The sequence below is a fragment of the Harpia harpyja genome, chromosome 2 (genome assembly GCF_026419915.1).
Source record: "Harpia harpyja isolate bHarHar1 chromosome 2, bHarHar1 primary haplotype, whole genome shotgun sequence".
Classification (NCBI taxonomy): Eukaryota; Metazoa; Chordata; class Aves; order Accipitriformes; family Accipitridae; genus Harpia; species Harpia harpyja.
The window spans coordinates 81,547,299-81,569,460 of record NC_068941.1 but is presented as its reverse complement, the minus strand read 5'-3'; the positions used below and the strand labels follow the sequence as shown (position 1 = coordinate 81,569,460).

Here is a 22,162-nt window from a genome sequence, read left to right as displayed (position 1 = left end):
CCGCCCCGAGCGGCACCCGGCCGCCCCCTTCCCCCTCCCGACCGAGTCCTCCCCCCGTCCCCCGTCCCCTCGCAGCCCCGGGGGCCGGGCGCGGAGCGGAGCGGGCGGCGGGCGCGGCCCCCCGCGGCGGCGGCGGCGGCGGGGCGGGGCGGGGCGGCTGGGGCGGGCGGCCCGGCCCGGCGGGCGGGGACATCGCGGCCGCCCCGCTCCGCGCCCGCGCCGCGCCGAGCAGACGCAGGAGCGCCGCGGCGGCGGGCGGGCAGGCGGGCGGGCGGGCGGCGGTGGCGGCGGCTCCTGCGGGCGCGCTCGCTCCCTCTCTCCATGCGCGGTGCGCGGCCGGCCGCGGGGCTTGCGCAGGTAGGCGCCCCGCCGCCGCTCGGCGCCCGGGCTGCGCGCGTCCCCTTGCGCTTTTTTACCTCCCCCTCCCCGACTTTTTCCCCCCCTTTTTACTATTATTTTTCCTTTTTACTGTTTGGTTTTGGTTTTTTTTTTCCTTTTTCTCCTCCGTGTCGGCACCAGGGGCGGGGGGGTTTCCTCCTCCCCCTGAGCGCCTCTCTCCCTCTCCCGGCAGCGCGGCGGCGGAGCGGAGCGGTGAGCGGCGGCAGCATGCGACCGGGGGATGTCTGAGGCGGGCGGTGCGGCGGCCGCGCTGCCCCGGCGCCGCGCCGGAGGCATGCGGGCGGCCTGGGGCTCCGTCTGGTGCCTGTGCCTGGCGGCGGCCGTCGGCGGGATGCCGGCGGCGCGGCGGGGCGGCGGGGCGGCGGCGGCGGCGGCGGAGAGGAGCGGCGGGCAGCCGGCAGGTAAGGCTGCGCGGCCGCGCACACGTGCTCCGCGCTGCGGCTGGGGCCGGGGGGGATGTCGGCCGCGGCGGGGTGCCGGGTTTAGCGCTAGGACACCCACCCCCCCCTTCCCTCGGAGAGTGGAGGGAGACCGCCGGAGCGGGAGTTACAAACGCCGGGGCCGGGGAGGTGGCAGCCGGGCCGGGGTGGTCCTACTCTCGCCGCGGCTCGGGCAAGCGGCAGAGGCGCCCAGGAGGGAAAAAACTGCTTTTAAGACGATCCCCGTCTCGCAGGAGTCCCCTCCCAGCGGTAGCAGTACATGCAACACCCCGGGTTTGACCCGTGGCTGCCTTTATAACTGCAGTCGGGGAAGGAAAGATGCCTCCGCAGATGCGTAGCGCGCATCTTCGGCGCACATCTGAAGTGCTCTAGCTGTGCGTGTTCGGGTGGGAAAAGTACGGAAGGGACATTTGTACCCACATCTCGGGAGCAAAACTGGAGTTGCGACAGCCCCGGGAAGGCACAGGCTGGATCGCAGCTGAATAACTGCGGCCGTGCTGAGAAGGGAACAGCGTTTCGGGGAAGCCGGTACAGATCTCCCCTCGAGTGGCAGCACTGCAGTTGCAAGGGAAGAAAAGTTAACACGTCGGACAAAAGCTGTTGGGTTTTTGTTTTGGGTTTTTTTCCCCCCAAATAATATATGGCGAGTTTGAAACGTCGTGTCTCTCTGATACGCCTCAGCTGCTACCTGAGTCCCTGTTTATTTTTCAAAGCTCTTTAATGGAAGGGAGCCCCCTCGCAGCCCCCCGGCTTCGGGATTGCATGTACCCGGCAGAAAGTTTCCATTGTTCAGGAAAGGGTTTGAAGCCTGTTTGCCAAAAAAGTGACAGGGGAATAAATGGGCTTCGTGGAGGCTGGGGGGTGGGGGCATTACTTTCATACCCCTTTTGGTTACAGCTATAAATCACACCGGGGGTTGGTTTTGTTTTCGAGAAAGTCCTAATAAAACACCAGATTCTTGGTGTAACTCGTTTGGCTCATTTTTCAGAGCCAAAAGAATTGATTTATGGGGCAACATCTCAGGGACTTGGTCAGAGCAGATGAGGTCGGTGTGCGGGAGCAAGTGAGCAGCCTGGGCTGGTCACAGGGGTGGGAAGCGGCAGAAGCAAAGCGTCCCCAGCTTTCCCAGTTTTAGCCTGAAGTATGTATTGGCGCTGTCACTTCGGGCACAGTTGAACCCACGGGTGTTGGGAGCAACCTCGGTGGCCGCCTCGGTGGTCCCCGGGGTTTCCACCCGCACCTTCAGCCCGTAGCTTGGGGTTGATGATGTGTTCAAGTAGTGCTAAACCTTTCCCGTGCTCTAAGACATCTTTGCAAGTTAAAGCTTTGGGATGCTGTTTGAATCGTAACAAGTGGTGTACTCAGAGGTCACACTGAGGGAAACATCCCTCCGGTCATGTCTGTGAGTTGAGCCGTAGGTTGGGATTTCCAGGGGCAATCCTCAGGACAGGCTCTCCAACCGCTCTGTCAGCTTTCTCCAAAGCAAAGATGTTGCTGTCAACCCCCCCTCCGCAGCCCCGTGCTCCCTGGGAGCAGGATTCGGCCCTGAGCGAAGGGCTCCCGTTAGCCCCAACCCCCAGCGATGTCTCCAAGGGTTGCCCCATCACTATGAGGTGCTGGAGGCTCAGGCGGACGGGGGGCTGCGAGGACGGGGGGAGCTTTGCCATGCCGGTGGCTCTCCCACCACTGACCACGTGCGCGGGGAAGCGTGAAGCCGGAGCTGCTCGCCCAGCTCCGCGCCGAAGCCAGCGGCCCCGCCGGTGCGGGGGCACCCGCTGCCCGTCCGACCTGGGGGGGAAAAGGTTGTGCAAAAGAAACTGTAAAGAATATAAACCTTCAGAGCCAAGTAAAAACACATTTTACTTTTTCAGTCTTTTTGAATTGAATGGTAAAAAGCAAATTCTTTCTCCTAGTCAAATGGGCCATGGGGTATTGGCTCATTACTGAGGCTTGTTGTTCGCTGGGCTTTGCATTTACAGTCTAAGGCCTTATTTTCCATAAAGGGGCTTGGAAGGATTTTTCCCCAGTGATCTAATTCTCCACACGGGGCTGTGAAGGCTATAACAGCTACTGCTTTGTGCCTATACTCAGCTACATAAAACACACATTGAAGGGAGGCATTCTCAAGGTATGTGTATGTTTGCTAATATGAATACTCGCTATTAGCGGAGGTGGAGGGGGTGCAGGTTTTAACATCTCCGCAGGGAGGTGTTCGGCTGTTGGCAGGAAGGAGGCAGATGGCGGGGCTGTTGCTGAATAGAAGCTAAACTAAAAACACCAGGGGCCTCATCTGGGCTGAGTTTCTCTTCTCTCCCTTTCTCGGGGCTGCTGGAGGAAGAACAATGTCAAATTTCCCCCCCCCTCTTTTTTTTTTTTTTTTTTTTATGAATGAAAGTAGAGAGGCGAGGCAGGATTGAATGTGTATGTCATTCAGGGGCTATGACAGAGATGATTAGGGAGGTCAGTGAACTCCTTTGCAGCCTTGAGCATGCGGTCACTCTATTCAGCAGCCACAGAATAGACATCAATATAAAAAAGCCCGTCCAATTTGCATTAGTATTCAGATAAAGATATTACTTCGTACGATTTGTGAATGTCAAGTAACACTGGCTGTTTTCTTAGAGAGCAGACCAACTGAAACGGCAGAGTTTTGCTTTAAAAACTTCTGATAACTGGCCTGTCTCCTGTAGCTGGTGTGTATGTGTCTGTCTGCATAGGGTATACATGAAAAAGGGGATTTCTGGGCTTCTTAGGATTTGTGTTGCACTGGTTAGCTGCTAAAGCTGTCTGTGTGCATTGAAAGAGTTGTATAGAGGGTTGCTAACGTTTGAGCAGGTTTGTGCGGGAAGGGGAGAGCTCTCCCAATCTGTCAGGAGCAAGAACCGAAGTTTCCTTGTGCAGCAGCACAGTCAAATAGTCACCCAGAGTTACTGCACAGGCAGTTTTCAAGCCAAAAGCATGGAAAAGGGGCCGTTTCAGGATTTTGCTTAAGTTGAATGGGAGAGCATGTACCAATTCCTGTGACTTTTCTGCTTGGAAAGAACTGGTGATGCACTGGTTGAGATATTTTTCTTCATGCAGCTGATGGCAACTGGATTCTTGTAGCTCTTCAGCGTGCACCCAGTGAAGGGTCCAAGGCGTAGGGCGCAGCGATCCGTGTTGCTTTGCTTTGTGTATCTGAGCGTTTCAAAGCTCACCCTGAAATTATAAGGGTATTGAAGTGAGTGCCAAATGGCACTGACCATTCCTGGAGCTGGCCTGGGGCTTTACGTGTTAAAACCCTCTAAAAAGAGTCTCTTCTATATTGATGGTGCTTCCTGCTTTGTGCCTGAGACCACAAACGCTTTAGATTCAGTGGGCAGCTCTGAGCGATACAGTTTTCAGATTAAAAGTTGATCCATTTGTTCTTATTAACAGCAACAGCTTAAAAAGCTAATTAAGTCTTTAATGTTGAGATGAGCATATTTTGCCAAGCAATAAAATAAGAGGACATGAGTAAAGGATGATGAAATATGGCTTCTTTTTTTTTTTTTTTTTAAAATCTATTTCTTACCTGGCAAATAGTGAACTAGAAAGTTTGTTCCAGTGCAGAGACGGACTCATTAATGTATTCGATACTAGCGGTATAACATCACATCTTCTATGCGTATTGACAAGGGTCACTCCAATTAAATCTGAGGGGTTTTTTTCTTTTAATTAAGACTTTATTAACAACCACTGAGTAGGGAACGTGATGAAAGTAAATCTGAAAATTGTGTAGTGAAGTGTTGATCTGCTAATTAAATCATGCAATTAAAGTAAGCCACTCGGACCAGCATGTTAACTTTTACGACTCCCTCCAACAAATCTTCAGTGCTGTTTGGGAAAGTGTACCTGTCCCGAAGCCTGCCTAAGCGTGGTTTTTGAAGTTAAGTGAACACTAAAGAAGTCTTGATCCCTGCTGCACCTGGACTGTTTCCGTCCAGTGGGACCCAGTCTGCTGCCTGGACAAAGCTGAAATTTTGCATGAAGCTGGAGGAGGGCTTTTTTCCCCCTCTATAAGGCTGGGAAACAAAATTTTTCCTCTTAAAATATGGTCAATGAAAGTGCACTGTCATATCCAACTATATGCTTAGAAAGCTGTCCTCCCTGAAAACTTAATGTGTACATCTGCTATTTCACTTAGAGACCCCAGAAAATAGGGAATCACCCCAGTTTCTCAGCAGTTAATAAAATGTCCAGTTTACAAAAGCATTTGACCAAGATGTTTCTGACAGTGATCTGTCAGCTGGCAAACAGAGCTGTGACTGAAAGCATTAACTGAACCTTAATTTCAGCTAAGGTTAGGCCATGGCCTGCTGCTAAGTTTTTCTGGCTGGTCATTGAAGTGTGTGGGATCCAGTGCAGGAGCCTGGGCACAAGCCCTCAGGCTTCAGAGCAGGTGGAGAAGTGCCTGTGTTTTCCTCACAGTTCAGCTTTTGGCAATTCTTAGTATATGTGGAGTAGAACTAACAGGAATGTTACAAATTCAGGTATTTCTACTAAAAACACAGGTGAAATTCCCTCCCCAGTTGGAAGACTTTTTCCCAGCTAGGCTGGACCTGGTACACAGACAATCAATTAAACCGCCTTTATTCTGTTTCCCTGTTTGAACAGACTTTTCTCTTTTTCCTAGTGTGCTACGTGCTTGTAGCTTTTCCTATATCCTGGAGGTTTGTCTGGCTCTACATACCTGTTTTGTCTTTTTTCTGACCCTTCAAAAAAAAAAAAAGCAGCTTGAAGTCACGAGGCTGACTCAGCACCCTCCAAGGCATTCAATAGTGTGGTGTGATGGAGCTGTTTCAGTGTTTGCCGTTTCGTCTCTTTTAATACTGGTTAGTTAATAAACTTTATTCTCCTCCATGTACCAGGCTGGATGCCAGAGAGGATGGTGGCTTGGTAAAAATTTGCCATACATCCTTTTTTTTGCAGCAAACGGGACTGTGGTTCAGCAAAGCCATTCGTGGTATGTGAAAGCGGGCAGTCTGGGCTGTTAGGAGGAGTAAATCCGATAGCACCCCCTCTGCAAACTTTGGGCTAAAACCATGTCTGAAGACAAGTACAATGCCAAAAGTGCCTTAAAATACCTTGTTACACCCTGACTTATTTTCCTTGGCCTCCTACATAGCTTATCGGTTTACTGTTTGCCCCTCTCTTGGCTGTTTATCTGGTGATCTTGTAAAAAAAAAAAAAAAGTATTTTTTCTCTGAAGTGGAGCTGACTGTCCCGGTGCCCCCTTTCCGATATGCTCACAGCTCAGGTTGCCAAGTGCCGTAGGTATGATTTAAAGCCCTGGATGTGTGAAGAAGAGCTTCTATTCCTGCGGTGAATGCAGTATTCTTGGTGTGCTTAGCCCTAAAGTATCTGCTCCTTGGCTTGAATGACCAGGAAGTTTCTGTAATATCAAAAGCAAACAAAAACTGTGAGATATGAGCAGAGTAAAACCTTTGGTAAACTTAGTAGTTAAAATGTGAAAGGTAATCAGACGTAAACCTGCCCTATTATTGTGATAGGCTATCTGGGGGGTTGTCGTGTTCAGGTGAATAAGGACTAGCCAGGTAGTTACACCATTTTTTTTTTTCTATAACACTCAGGTTACACAATGTAGCAAAGCTTTTTTTTTTTTGAAGAATAGCACAGTCAAGTAAGAAAACATTTCTCCAGTAACTGTTTCAGTTTCAGATGTATTCATCTAAAAAAGGTGTGGTATTTATTGTGGAGGGGGAGGTAGGTCTTGTGTGCTGGCCTTGCTTTCTCAAATCCAAAAAGCAGGGGAAGATAAAGAGTTGGTTAAACAGAACGGTTATATTAAAACTTGGAAGGAGATTTCTTTATCACGCAGAAGTGTATGCAAAACAATTACCATGTGCTTACACGTTCAGCATCTGTGAGATTTTGGGGCTGTGCCATTTCTGCAGGTTGTGAGGGGTTAAAAGTATTAATGACTCAGAAGTGAGAAGGGTTCCAAGTTTTTGGGTGAGGAAAGGACACAGTCTAGGATCGCTCTCTGTGAGCAAGCGAAGCTCCGCAGGCTGTGGTGTGTGCTGAATGCACTCTTCCCCGCGAATGCCGCGGCACAAGGACCGCAGCATCGGTGTTTGCACCCAGGGGTTGTACTGTGAGCTATTGAACTACCTGCAAATGTCAAGCTGACACATGGCAGCATGTTGATTTGGTTTTTTTTTTTCCCTCTTTTCCTTGTCACCCAAGGAGCCAAGCCATCGCTACGTCCCTTGCTTTGAGTATGAGTTTTTTGGGGAAAGGAAATAACAGGCGATCATGGTGCACCGTGGCATGTCAGAGACCCACAAGGCTGGCTTCCCAACTCCTGCTGTTTGATAACTGATGAGAGTATTTGTCGGCTTAACTTCATTTAATGCTTTTGCCCTGGAAAGTGGAGTGTTTTGCAGTTGTGCCTTTATTGCACCAAACTACCTTGTGCCGTTCAGAAGGAATCTCGCCAAAGTATTTCAGCTGATGCAGTTAAATCAGTAAGGCTTTGGAGAGCAGATCACGGGTAGGTTTCAAGGATTGGGCTAGTACCCAGCGATAAGGGAGTAAAGGGAGTTGAAGCATTTTGGAGTTGACCTGGGGCAAGTTGGGTGTCAGGGAGTCAGCAAAATAACTGGGTATTGCTTAGGGGCCAAACCTTGTGGTTATGCGGTGCGTAGGTGAGTTCTCACTGATGCCAAGAGAGAGGAGCAATGCAAAGTAACAGGCAAGAGGTGGAGAACTTGACTGTCATAGTGCTCCGAGGAGGGTGCCAAAAATAAGAGCATCTCTGAGGCTCCTCTCACAAAATGCAGGTGGCACCTGGCCTCTGCTGAGACGGGGTGCAGACGTGGTCCCCATAGCAGGACCCACGTCCCAGGAGCCATCTGGTCCCCTGTGTTGCTGGTGGTGGCTCTGTAGAGGGACTCACTGGGGGGGTTTCATCGTGGTGTGGTGCAGAGGAGATCATGTGAAGTCCTGAAGGTGTTTCTGCTCTGGGCTCCACGGGGTACTGCAGAGTAACATGCATCACCCCGGACTGACAACACATTCTCTCTTACTCAGTCCCTGTGAGGAAGGCAAAATATGCATCTATGAAGGCTTTTCTTTTGAGGAAAAGGGAGCTACGGGAGATGTTCCTGGATCCAAATGATGAGACCAGTCTTTATCAACCTTACACTTTCCCTGTCAAAAAACTGAAAAGCTCCCAAGAATTGGATTTTTAATTTTACTTTAATGCTTGGCAGAGCTTGTAAAGATCCTTCACGGCAAGTTTGCCTCCCAGTTCAGAGGGTTGTTGCTTTGTTTGGGGGTTTCGCCATTCTTTGCTGCTTGTAGTCCTGTAAAAATAATAATGAGGTCCTGATCTTGCGCCTATTGAATCCTAAGCAAAAAAGCGCCCATTGATTTCCAAGGGAGCAGGCTGAAGCCCTTCACAGATCGTGGTGGGAGCAGCTATTTAGCATAAGCAGGGATTGTTTGGAAAGTTTTCTAATGACCCAAACATTTTAACAAGCAGAGGAAACTCCGGCAAGTAAAAGGGCTCCCTGGTTTGGGGGTGGGGAGGTGCCTGGTGCTGCTTCGTCCCTGGAGCCGGCTCTCCGTGACCTCCCGTTCCTCTAAACCTGCTGCAACACAGACCTTCGCTTCCCGTCTCGGTTTTCATAACTCCAGCTTTGATGGAAGCCGGCGGCAGCGTCGCAGCCCAAACGCGAGCGCCGGAGGCGACGGTGACAGCCACCGCCTGGGCCCCCCGTGAATCTGGCGTGAGTCCCGCGTGGAGCCGAGCCCCGGCACCGGCCGCCATCGCCTCATGCCCCATCCTCGTTGCCATCGTATCAGTGTCGGCCGGCATTAGCCCCCAGCGCCGTGATCTGCGAGCTGCACAATGCGCTGGGGAAAGTGTTAATAATCCCCCGCGGGGGTCCGCAGGCGAGCCCGGGGCCGAGGGCACGCTGGGGCTGCCGAGCTCCGGGACCGCTCGAACGGAGACAGGAGCCAGCAAAGGAGCTTTCCCGGCACTTCACGGGCAGGCAGAGCTAGGGGGAAAAAGAAAAAAGAGTTTTCTCAGAGGGTTTGGGGTTTTTTTTTTGTATCCCCTCCTTTCATGTGGAAGACTCGAGCACAAGAAATTCCCTCCCAGCAAAATATTTCAGCAGCTTGTTTGGAGCCTGTAGGTCTTGAAGTAACCGGTGATTTGATTTTTGTTTAAAATTTTTTAACTTCTCTATATAGATTCCCCCAGGCAAGCATTTTGTTTCTAGCCGGTAGCAGGATCTGTGCGAGATGAGCATGCCGATTCCCTGAGATGTGCTTTGGGAGATGGGGGTATCGGAGCTAAAAGTGAAGAGGAAAAACCAGTTGCAATGGGAAGATTAGGGAGTTAAGAGTGTGCCCTTACAACTAGCATGTGCAACCAAAGATAAATCCTCCGTGAGCCTGTCTTTAATTAAAAGAATGATTGGAATTAGGCAGAGTACCATCTCTCCTGATCTGTATCATGTGTATCTGTACGAATAAAGCATTTTTGAGGAGGGAGAAGAGAAAAACACCAGATTTTAATCTTCCTTTGGTAGCCGATATGTCTGCCTTTTGAAAGGGCATATTTCTCCCTGTCTTAGAGTACCCAGGCTTGTTGACAGTAAACAACTGTCACTTGGCAGTTTATGAAAGAAGAAGAATGTTTAAGAAAACATGTCCAGTTTAAATAGTTATGTTAATAGGCTGGGGATTCATGCAGAAGTGGGGGGGGGCTGGTAAATGGAGGTGCATAAATTAGCTGGTATTTACTGCGTGAGAGATGAACTGTGAGTAAATGCAGTTGGGAAAAAAAAGAAAAAAAACCCAACATTCATTTTTACAGCCGGTGTGTTATGCCTGATTTCGCAGCTTTCTGTGAAAGCATTATTTTTTTTTTTTTCCAGGGAAAACTCAGAAAGCCTCTTTCTTGCAGCGTGCGGTGGGTTGGGCCCCGGGAGGCCCCTGGGTGGGACGAGCCGCAGGGCTGGGAGCCCAGCACTCCCACTGACCGGCCCTAATGCTGCTTCACGCTCCGCAGGCAGCGCTTAGACCTTGCAGCCGCCCTGACGTGTCCTTAGCCTTTGCTTCACAGGGGCGATCGGAAGAGGAGACTGCAAGGAAACTCTGCCTCCCAATTTGCAAATTGATTAATTACAGAAAGGAAGGAAAAAAAGAAATGGCAGATGGTGTCCTCTCTGCATCCCTGCCCAAAGTTGCTACAAATCCATCACCCACCTTCTTCTGAGTTAAACACTGGTGAACGTAGTGAGTGATGAGCAAGTGTAAAGCATTTATTCCAGCTCGGCCCAAAGGCATCAGTGTCAAAAGCGTAATGAGCGAGGGCCTGGTGTCAGGCACTTGGAATCTGTAATTAAGCATAAAACTAAGTTTCAGGCTCTCCAGGCTCCTGATTGCTCTGGCTTGGGAACAAGGGTATAAGCGGCTATTGGGGTATGCTGACATCATTAGTCTTGAAGGTACTTGGTAAGGGTTCCGCACCCCCAGCTCCCATCCTAGCTGGGACACAATGTGAATACTGTGGAGTTTAAATAAATACAGTGTAGATACTATGTTACAGATACTCCACCTCTCTTTCAGCCGTGGGTATCTCGGAGGGGGCACCTTGACAGCGGCACCTTCTCTTGCCCTCATTTCAGGCAGCAGAGAGAGCTGCAGGAGCAAGTGGAACCCCCAGAGCATGGACAAAAGGTTCACACTTAATTTTCTTTTGGCCAGTGGTTGAATTAGTATTGCCATTATTTGGACAAGGAGGCAAAGGAAACCCAAACCTGAAGCCTCCTGCTGCAGAAATGCTTTGAGATCTGCCCAGACAAAAAGGAAAATAACTTCTAGAAAGTGTTCATTGAGTCATACTGGGACTCCAACCTGTGTATTATTTAGTGAAGGAATGAGATTTCTGCCTCATTTTTATGTGCAGGCGTGCTGGCATCTTGGGATTTGAGAAGGCAGTGGGCTTCTCCATTGGGAAAATCTGTGGAGGGATGGGAACCACGGAGGTGGCTGGGGGGGACAGCAGGGTTTCTCCTTCGCCCCGACTCCCTCAGTGCAGCTGCAAAAAGGGGCAGGTTTGTACCCGCTGCTCTGGTTTCGGTGGTGGGTCACTGCCTGAGAAGCTGGGCTGCCTGCCTGATCCTGGTGACCCCATGCAATGTAAATCCTTTCTGCGAGGAGCCATCTGCACGCTCTAAACAAGGTCATCTTGTGGGTGGAATGTGTTAGTCCTGGCAAAAAGGACCCGAAACCTCCTCAGGTGCTTTCAAAATACGTGTAAATGCTTGAAGTGGAGGTTTCCTCCCCCTCTGCCCCCCTCCTCCCAGTGCATAGCAAATGAGGTGCGGACAAGCGGTGCAGTCTTTGCAGGAATAAATTCACCCAGTGCTCAAGCCTGGCCATTTTGGAGGTGAGATGGAGCAGTTGGAGGAGCAACATGTGGTGTCTCAGGGCAGGGAGGAAGAGGAGATGACCCTGAATTAGCCACCCCCCCCCCCTCAAAAAGGGAGTGGAGGGGCCAGAATGCTGTGGGCAACTCTTGCTCCATTTACAGATGTATACATCAACATTGATAAATAGGTATAAATATGTGGGGAGGTTGTCCAACATCACGTCTTCACTAGTGATATGAGGTGGTGGTTCATCCACCCGTCCCACCTAAAGAAGCATGGCAGGAGTTTAGCTTCGGTGCCCAGCTTTGAGACAAATCCAGCCCTTGGGTGGCTACTGGGCTCAGTTTTGATCATCCCCATCTTCCATCTGCCAGAGAGAAGTGGCCATTTTCTTTCTCCCTTGGCTTGCCTGTTGCAATGACCATCCCTGCTGTTGCGACAGCATCAATCTCACTTGGACACTTGCGTGCTCGTTTGCAGAGAGAAAGAGGTTTTAGAAGTGCTTCTGGTGGGGGAAGTAAGGGAAAACCTGGGAAAATCAGGCTGTGGAGGATGCGGCAGGTGTCCAAAAGTGCCTGTGGAAGGTCCCTGGCTCGTGCGGGTAGGATCAGCCATGTCCTGCTGCAGGATACTGGAAACAGCCCTCTGCAGAGGGTCTGCATTTCCTTGCAGCAGCATTAAAATAGCTGTGTATAGAGGTGTCTAACCTGCTTCTGGCATTACTGGAGCCTAACGTAGTACAGTCTGTAGAAGATGATTATTTGGGGGCATTAGAACTGCTTGAAGGGAGTGGGAACCGAGACACGCATGACTTCCTTGAAGTCTCTCTTAATTTATTACATGCAGTCCAAAACCCACCGTAATAGATACGGTTGCAGGAGACCATTAAAAGGTCCGTTCTGGTGAACCTGATGCCCTGCTGTTGCTGCTGGAAATGATAAACCGCCACGTTTGGGTCGGATGGTATGTGATGCCCTGTGTGTGTGCGTGTATGCATGGAAGCTGGTAAGTCCTGCTAATTTAGGGATTGTTTTCCAAGTCTGTTTTCTATAACTCCGTAGACTTAATACAAATAAAGAACTGATTTAGTTTCCTGTGAGAAGCACAGAACAAACGCTAAGCATGGGATTTGAATGCAGAAAGGTGAAAACACAAATGTATACAGAAACAGCAAGTCAAACAAGCTGAAAAAATATTGTAAGGTTGATTTAACAGAGCAGTGAACTCAAAGCTGTCTAATCCCTTTAGCAGCCTTCTTTAAAGAGGAGAAATAAAAGAATTTTTGACATGTACTTTTCTTTTGCCATCTCTCCCAACTCTTTCTAATAACGCTGAAGGATAAGACTTGAGTTTAGCACAAGGACAAAGTGTTGCAGCTTTACTTAGATGTGCTTTCTAAATAACAAAATCTTCGTATGTCATTTGCAACTTTAGATTAAAGTGGATCAGACTTCCCAAAAGGAGATTACTGTTAAACTTCTTCAGCTTGGGTACCTGGCACCTAAATTTCACTTGAGGCACTGAAATAACAGGCTTGGTTTTGAAAGATGCTGAGCCAGGTCAGGCTCTGCATTTAAATCGCTTAAGCACTCTCAAAATCTGGCTATTCATTTTGATGCCTAGATATGGATTTCTGGGCTTAATCACCGACCTTTGCATTTCAAATGTTTGACCTTTGTTTTCTTTACTAAGTATGCAGACAGAGTGGCCCCTAAATTATTTTTTTTTTTCTTTTACGCAGCTGAAAACAGCTAGCAAAGAAGGCTTGAAGTTCTGTGTCTTATTACTGAGAAATAGGGATCTTTGAAAAATGCCATTTTATGTAACTCAAGGGAAACTTGCAAGAAGGGGAATATTTACTTATTTTCATTCACGTGAACATGATCCGTCATATATCTAAAACCCACAATCAGTTGGAAAAAAACCCACCCAAACTACCCTAAACCTTTGCCCTCTCTTAATCCGTGTACAAGAGGGTTTTTTTTTTTAAGATGTGCTTCCCCCCCCCCGCTCCGAAATAGAGGCAATTGATAGGCTCATAAACAAATACCAAACATTAAGTCCTAATCTCCATATAGAGGAGCCTGACCCTTTTTATGGAGAGAGAGCGTAGAGGGAGGAAACAGGGCCAGGAGTTTGAGGTTTAATGCTTATTAAAGTTTTAGTGGGTGGGAAAATGCAATCAATAAATTTTGTTTAATGCCTCGAAACTGGTGTTAGTTTTCACTAGCTACGCTGGAGAGTAGTTTTCATTTTGAAACTAGGACACTCGTAGTTGGAATGACAATTAATGTGGAGTGAATATGGTCCCAGTTGGAAGCCGATTTTTTGAATAGCATGAAAACTCCCCCCACCTCCCCGCCTTGGCTCCGGAGTGGGGTAGCTTCCGTTTTTAATTAGCGAACCAGGCAAAATTTAGCTCATTGTGTCTTTCTGCTCCTTTGGCCCAGTGGATAGCTTGGATTTCTCCATCTTGCTGTCATGAGGCTGTTCTTTTTATTTTTTTTTCTTCAGTTTTGATGCGGGGAGGAAGGGGGGGCTTCAGGATACTTAGGATTAAAGTCATTGTTCGGGGGTATTTGCAGCCAGCTGCCTGCATTAAATGAAGATTAGAGGAGCGCACATTAAAAGTGCAAGGGAAATGCAGAGGAGCTGGGATTTGGGAGCTGCATAGCTGTGAACCGAAGGGGAAAGGTTGGGGCTTTATGGCAAATTTTTTCTGATGCCATGTGATCTCAAAGCCCACTTCAGAAAAGCATCACAAACACCAGAAAAGCATCACAAGTAACTGCCAGGTCCAGGCCTGCCTGGGAATTGTAAAGGGACCATGAGTCTTTGCATCCCTTAAAAAGTTTCTCTGAGGTAAACTTAAACTTCTGGTCCTGGTGAACTTAGGTATTGCTTAAAAATTGACCTGCAAGAGCACTTAAGAAGTGGTGAACTTTTTGCTAGAATTCACTAAATAGCTGAAAACCCACCCTGGAGGTCAAAACTCCAAAAGTAATGAATTTTTGAAGGATTTTAGGAAGGAGATGAAGGTGTAGAGGAGGAGCCCAGAAAAAATAACTCAAAAGAATTATTCAGCAATGCATGCTTGTTCTTTTAAGCATTTATAAGAAAGTTTAAAAAATATTTCCTAAGAGTCCATTTTTCTCTTTATGCTTTGTGGAGCACTCAATTTGTGTAATCTGTCATTCTTGTTGCAAACTTTGCTAATTGCTTGGTGCGTGTCACCCAGAAAACCCCGCCTGGTAACCTGGTCCAGCTAAGCGGGAGGGAAGGCATGGTGCACTGATGCTGAAGAGCGTAGGTTTGCTCAGGGCCTCCACAGTTTAGCAGGACCCAATCCTGCTCCGATGGAGGCTGCGGACAAGCTTTGCCCAGTCCGTTGGGATGCTGGGAAGCCTCAGTCTGTGCCTCAGTTTCCATAGCTGCCTCCACTGGCTTTGGAAAGGGGTTGTGGCGGTTGCTTCCTCGCTGCAACGACGCGGTTTTTTTGGACCTCCTCAGGCATGAGGAGCAGGAATGTAAACCATCAGCCATTTTGTGGTGGGATCTGTCTGTCAAGATCAAGCCAGGATGGCCCTGCTGTGCTGTGCAAAAGCTGGGGCCAAGTCGGCCACCGTTCCTCAGAGGCAAGAAGAGGCAGACACCAAAAGGACGACGACTTATCGGCACAGTGTCTTGTGCTCCACCTAGGATCAGCCCAATGGGTGTCCCGTCACTCTGCCTTGAGTAGAGAATGGTCTGGGTTGACCACATTTGGCCAGCCTTTGGGGGAGATGTGCTGTGTGACATGTGGGCAAACCAGCTGCATGGATGCACTCACCCACGTGCCAGGTGGGGACTGGCCGTGGGTGTGGGCTGCTGAGATCTGATAGAGCTCATTGCTGCCCTCCTCTTGATTAAAGCACAAAGGCTTCGGCACCTGGGGGAGCAGGAACCATCTGCATGGGCATCCTTGAGGTGCTTCAGCACAAGCCAGGAGCTTTCATGGGACACATGGAGCAGCACGGCCTGGGGACCTCAGCATCCCCACGCTGGCGGGCCTCTGCTCCGCTGCTCCCTGCATTTAGGGACCTTTGATAAAGTGGAGGACATTTCATATCAGTTCTCTTGTTCCTGTTTTAAAAATGAAGGAGTGCAGAACTGTGAGATAGATAGATAAGAGTGGTGGTTGCTTCCCTCTTTTGTGTTTTGAGTGGGGAACCAAGGAGAGTGTTTGATTGCACAGTCTGGCCAGATTTTAAGGAAAACTCCCCATCACTGCCTGTTCCTTTAAGCCAGCAAAGCCCCAGCTGAAGGCTGTCCTTGGGACAGGCTCTGGGCTCTCAGCAGCAACCAAAGCTTTGTGTCTCTTGGGGTCTACGTTCCCATTTTTGTTAGGTGTAGCCAGGAGACCCCTTTGATTTGTTCTCTGTCTTTTTCCTCCTCAGGGCTTTCCAAGTGCCACAGGGAAATCCTCCGGCCAAAGTGTTTTTGTAACTATTTTAGCTTTGTGATGATTTATTTCTTCTTCTAACTCTCAGCATCTGAATTGGGTGATCTGAGAAAACAGTCCATTAAAAGGAGGATACTGTAGAGTCCTGATGAATCCTGTTTTCTACTTGGCCGGTGGAACAGAAAGCTAATTGCGAGTAGTAAATCCATTCAAAGGAGGGCTGGAGGGAGGGAGAAAAGCTAATATTCCTCCTTGAATGCCATTTAATCTCTGAAACCTTTCATGCAGATGTAAATTAGGATTTGCACAACAGAGTCAACAGTTGCTCCGTAGATAAGGCAGATTTGCAACATCTGCTTTTCCATTCTAGAAGCTCTTCCAAAGTCGCTGTCGGGGATAGCCAAGCTAAACACTAGAGATTTTTTTTTTCTTTCCATAATCTCTTGTTTATGAAGAAAGCTGCATATGACAGAACTAAACCTGGTTATTGTTCTGCTAATTCTCTAGGAAAAAAGTTTGCTTTCCTCCTAACACAGATGTAAAAAAAAAACCCACTGGGTGGTAATACAGTGCAGCACACTTGTTAACATCTTTGGAAGAAACATTGTCTGGTAACAATTGCATAGGCCACTGTGGTGGTAATACAGTATAAACAGTTTACTTTGCATTATTATTAGGAAAGCTATTTTAAGCTTTTCCAGGAGAACTGCCCCCCCCAAGCAAACACATGCAATAGGTGACATATAAAGTGGCACCTTCAAATGACAGAGGCAAACCTTTTTCAGACGTGCTTTCCTAAAGGCACATTTCTCGATCACGGTTTAGGCTTTTACAGAAGCAACCAGATTTTTGTATTTTTGCTGAGGTGTGAGCCCCACTGAGCAGGAGAGATAACCCAGCTGAACACCACTTTGGGAAATGATGTTGCTTCGGCAAAGCATCCCGTGCTGCTGTGATTGCCAGAGCGAGCCCCTTCCTCCCAGGATGGCTGCAGCCTGCCACTGGGAAATGTGCTCCGAGAGGGGTCTTGACCTTGGAGGGGGAAGAAAGGGGGGAAAGAGGGAAGACAGGATATATATTTTATATAATACTTTTTACTTTATATAATATTATATAGAATATCTTATACATAATGTACTATGTATAATATTATGTACTTATTTTAGAAACTTTATTTTGCCGTGCCAGGGTGGTGGTATGCCCTTTGGGGTGGCAGGGCCACAGCCAGGCAGCGATGCTCCGCCACTGGCACCGTCATGGCTGCTGCAGAAAGGAGTGGAAGCTTTGCCTTGCATAAAGCACTGCCAAAAATACATATATTAAAATACCCCATGGCTCCCCGCAGTGCAGTGAGGGTATGTGGTGACTTTGGGTGAGCTCTCTTTGCTGCGGGGGCCACTCCCTCGATCTTATCTGCTCTGAGAAGGCAGGTACTCGGGTAGACAGGTGATCCCACGGTTAAACAGCTGATCCCACGATCTTATCGTGCCCACCTCTCACAGGGGCTGCTGCTCGGTGCAGGGCCTGGGGCTGGTTTGGTGGTTTTCCATATTCCCTGGGGGCCTGTCTGCCTCTCTGGGGAGACGGAGGGAACAGGGAGATGGCAGGATGCTCGCGGGGAGGTGGCACTGCGGCAGCTTGTCACCCCTCGTGGCTGCTTTTTAAATTAAGGCAGGTCCCAAATGAACAGCGTTCAGCAAGAAAAGTGTTTTATTTCCTTTCTGAGCAACAGGGTTTGCTCTTCCCGGTGCAGAAGTCCTGAGGTGAAGTAGGGAAGTAGCTCTGTCCCACGAACAGCCACACAGGTATTGGGAAAAACACTGTTGTGGGGGGTGAATAATACTATGGGCCCCTATTAACACCGGTGGTACACGTACTTAGAGTAACCCAGGGCTAAGCGGGCATAGAGGACAGGGCGCTGGTCTGAGCCTGAGATACTCTACGTGTTCTTTGCCATCACAGCCTTGTTCATCCCACCAATGCTGGGGGATTCCGTATCCTTCCAGCAGTTAGCCACCAACTCGGGGGCTGTGACCATGATCCCCCTGGGAACGGGATACCAAACTCAATAGGAGAAAGCTCTGGCGTGGTTGTTGCTCTGTGATCCTATAATATATCCTGTCACGGTGGATTTGGTGCAATGAAATACATAGAACAGGAAACGTTTTCAAATTAACCTGAAGAGAGAAATGCGTGGAGTCCTGCTATCTTGCTGCTTGTTAACATGCCACATACAGCTTGTCCAGCTTGAAAAGGGGAAAATATGATCCACTTAGAAATGAGCCTCTTAGTCCATTCCACCACTGGGCTATGAAGCAATCCCAAAAAGCCTCTCTGGGCTTGCCAGGGTTCAAGGTAGGGTGAGGAATATCTTGCTGATGGTACTGAAGGTTGTGAGCCTCGAGCCCTCTGTGGTGTCCCAGGGGGGTTTCAGTTGTGTGGTGGATGTGCCCCCAGTGCGGGATGCTCGCTGAAGGAGGATGATGATGATGATGATGATGATGATGATGGGGGAGGCGTGCACCCCATGTAAGCAGTCCCTCGGGAGGCTCCCAGACACTTTGGTGTTTGGAAAAGCAGAAATGTGGGAAGCTATTCCAGGAGGAAAAACACACGTGAAGAGAAATAACTGGATGGAGTGCCTTGGAGCCAGGACCCAGCACCCTGCAAGGTAGTGCAGGGCCCCGTGTCTTCCCCCACCCCAGCAAGACTCCCGCAGGCACTGTGGGCCTTCGCCGCCCGGGAACAGCCCCCATACTTTCTGCCACAGCACCTGGAAATAGTCCCTGACCCCAAGGAGGGCACCAGCTAGGCTCTAGGTTCACTTGAAGTTTTTTGGAGGCCACAAGCAGCCCGGGAATAACCCACCAACCTCCACCTCCTTGTCCTTTCGTGCCTGAAAAATAAATAACTGCATATCCTTCTGCAGCTCTCGAGAGCTGCCTGCATTAAAACCAAAATAAAACATTTCCAGGCTCAGCCAGAAACAAGTATTGATGTCAAAGAGGAGCAGACATCTGATGGAAATACTGACACACTTAAGCACTTGGAGCTGTGAACCACACAGAAAGTGAATTATCGCTGAGATGAGCCAAGCAGCTACAGAGATGAAGTGTCTTATCCTTATAAGTGAATGCATACAAAAGCATTTTAGCATTGCTGGGCCAGCTGCTCCTCATTGTGGAAGGTGCTTCCCGGCAAGTTGCTGCCTTTTTGCTCCTCTGAACAGCTTAAAAATTGCCTCTTTCTCTGTAGCATGTTTGCTACTAGCAGCAGTGATGATGCTGCAAGCGCTGATCTCCATCAGAAGCATCTCTTGGTGATTCTTGACTCATTACTTCTTTGGCTAAACTAATAAATGGTTGAATTTTAGTCATATCTTGGGAGCCCACAACCTAGATTGCCTCCTCCTCTCTAAGAACCCATTAAAGCTGCAAACGCATTAATCCCTGCTCTGCTGGCAAGTGACGGAGTGGGCTCCCGTAACCCCTGCACAAGTTAACTCCCCAGTAATTTATACCTGTGTCTACTGTGGATTTTAAAAAGATGCTGTTAATGTCAGTTAGATCCCAAATGGGAATTTCCTTTGGGAGCAGGGGGGACCTTTGCAACCTGACTTGCAATAGAAACGCTTTAAGAAAGTTTTAAAGGATGCGTGGGGGTAGCTGTTTGCCAGCAGCGAGGATGGTTTTCTTGGGACCCAGCACTGAGATCCAGGAGGTGTGTGTTCAGCCCCAGTAAATCCGAAAACCTGCCTCCCTGCAGCACTGCTTTGCAGTGGGAAGTTTTCTGCCTGCCTCAGTCAAAGGCGTGGAACCAGATGGAAGGAGCAAACGTGTCGGGAGAGCTCAGCACCTGCCCCCCTCTGCTGTTTCCTTATGATTTAGCAATGGGAGATGCAGGCTGAAGAAGGTGGCCAAACCCTCGCCCAGGTCCCCAGGAGCGCTCAGCCCGTCTGTGTTAAACCCTCCCAAGCACAGGCTGCACACACAGCTCCTCCACGTGGTTGGAGATGTAGACTTCTGCAAGTCAGTCTGATGGCTGGATGCTTGGCCTCAGAGGGGCCAACTTCACGCCTCATTCATGTCTTGGTATCTCTTGTTGAGGCGTTGGAAACACCAGGCACTTGCAGCTGGAAGGCAGGAAGGAGGTGCTGGGCTCTGGACACCCAGCGGGAGACATGAGCTCTGGTTCCTCGCTTTAAACTCCAGCTGTTCTCAGCATGGACATGAGACCGTCTCCTCTTTTGGATTTATCATTGTATTTGAAAGGTATACAAGGAATTATAAGAGTAAAATTTCATTCTCCAAGGTCACAGTTGGGCAAAGTGCTTAAGCACTTAAGTGCACTTTTATGTACTTTGTGGAGGTCTCCAATTTGGGTCTTGTTTATTTTTTAAGCCATAAGCATACGAACTGAAATTTGAAAATCTGTTTAAAGGAGTGAGATTAAAACCATTAGTAACATGCTCCTTTTAATTCACCACTCCATCTTTCCAGATAGTACTTCCAGTCAATAGGAATAAAGTCACTAGGACTGAACTTTGCATTTAAGAGGCATCACAGTATCTGCTGGAGACCGGCTGGGGAGGTTGAGGGCAGAGATGCCAAAACAAAGTTGTCAGAAACAAGAGATGATGCTTCTTTCTACAGAAGAAGCTTCAGACCCCAATTGTTCTGCTCTGAGTCTAAAGTGAATTTCCTCTTTCATTTCAGCATTCCCTCCTAATTGTGTTTTAGAAAAATAGTTTGTTGCTTTGTCATTAACCCAGGTTCATTATGGCTTTCAAAAAAGAGCGATTTCTTTTTAAATGGCTGAACAGTACAGTTTGGCTTGTGCTTAGTCTGGGCTTGTTCCTGTTTGGTAGGTTTATGATACAAAAGCCAAAATATACAAGTCTTGATCATTTGGCAAACAGCTTGGGTAAAACTGTGTATTTTGTATGGAGGGATTGTGCAGCTGCATGGAGTTTGTTTTCCAGTAGATTAAATTAGCAAGAGCTTCCATCAGAGTCAACAAACAAAGATCAGTATCCAGTCCTGCAAGTGCAAAGCTGTATAGAGGGCTTTTTAATTGGAAGCCAGAGTTGGTACCATTGAAAAAATCCTTACAGTCTAAAAGAAGGAAGGAAAAAACCTGAAAGGAACAGTTAAACCAGAATATTTCTCAACCGTATTTTCCCCAAGTATATATCCCAGTTGGGAAGAGACCATGGGTGAACACTCAGCGTCACAACAGGTGCTGGTCTGATAGGAAGGAGATGCGGGAGTTCTGTCTTCTTTTGCTTCTTACTAAAAGTACATGCTTTCAGGGAAAATCTTTTCATTAAAAGAAAAAAAACAAAACCACCCTAAACCTTTGACTGTATGAATACCACAAAATTCTGGCCAAAACCTAAACTATTTGAGTTGGAATTGCTGCCAGGGTATCAGAGGAAAGGTTCTTTGTAACCCAAATGAGTGTGGGCTTTGCCTCCTGCAAGACGATACCTCCCATGAAATACCACATTTTCAGGCCCCCAGGATTCTTTATTTCTACCCTGCAAGGCTATTGACGGAAACATTTTTATATTTTTATTTTTTACATTTCCACAAGAATAAAAACTTGCATGACAAGAAGAGAAAAGCAATACATCTTTCTCTTATAACCTGCTCCAACTCTTTCACTCAGTGGCAAAAGAGCAGCTTGAAGCCAATGCCACATCCTCAGGTATTCAGAGCTGCTGTAATTGCATTGGTTTCACAGTCAAATTGTAATCTATGAATATGCTTAAGATGCAAAATTAGGATCTCTGTCCATATCTGATTACTATTGGAGATCAGCTCAAGCCACCTGGGTTTGCATCATAGGATTAGGTTCAGACTAATCTGTTTTGAATTACTTTTTACTTGCTAATTATGTAATCATAGCTCTGAATTGTCTTCATCGTGGAATAGGATCCCCCATGATACATACTGTACAAACCCAAGAAGACTCTTTTGCCTGGTGGAGTGTACAGTCTCAGAGCCGGTGTAAGCCAGAAGATGGGGCAATGCCAAGGGAAAATGTTGGTTAGTGTAGACAAGGTGGGCAGAATAGTAGTGTCGCTGTTGATCTAACTGGGTTGAGGGCAGCTGTAGAGGGCCAATTCTTCTTTATTAAACTGGTGTAAAAGATGGATAAACCATTCAGTGTCAAGAGTGAGTTTATATGTTACTAGCCTGAGGACCATCAGACCCAGGAACCACACTTTAAACATGCCCCACGTTCCTCCATGGGGAGACTTCTGAGCTTGAACCTTTCCTTTTGTCATTATCCCATGGTAAAACAAAATTCTCCAGCCTGTGGCAGGGTTCACTGCCATCACTCATGGAACAAACTGCCGCAGCTGGTAGGTAGATTGAAGAAATTGGGATTTCAGCTTTCATGCTCAGTCTTTGGTTCTGCACTTCTTTGTTGCACACAGAGTA

At 48.3% G+C, this 22,162-nt stretch overlaps 1 protein-coding gene across 4 annotated transcripts in view; it reads left to right on the top strand.

Annotated features, from left to right (window-relative positions):
- The first annotated feature begins 256 nt into the window (after positions 1 to 256).
- Positions 257 to 22,162, top strand: part of FGFR3 (fibroblast growth factor receptor 3) — a 58,445-nt gene continuing 36,539 nt past the window's right edge. For all 4 annotated transcript variants that reach the window (XM_052780689.1, XM_052780688.1, XM_052780687.1 and 1 more), the window contains exons 1-2: positions 257 to 357; positions 572 to 800. In XM_052780689.1, coding sequence (XP_052636649.1) covers positions 620 to 800 — 181 coding nt within the window. In that variant the 5' untranslated portion in view covers positions 257 to 357; positions 572 to 619. The remainder of the gene's footprint in view (positions 358 to 571; positions 801 to 22,162) is intronic.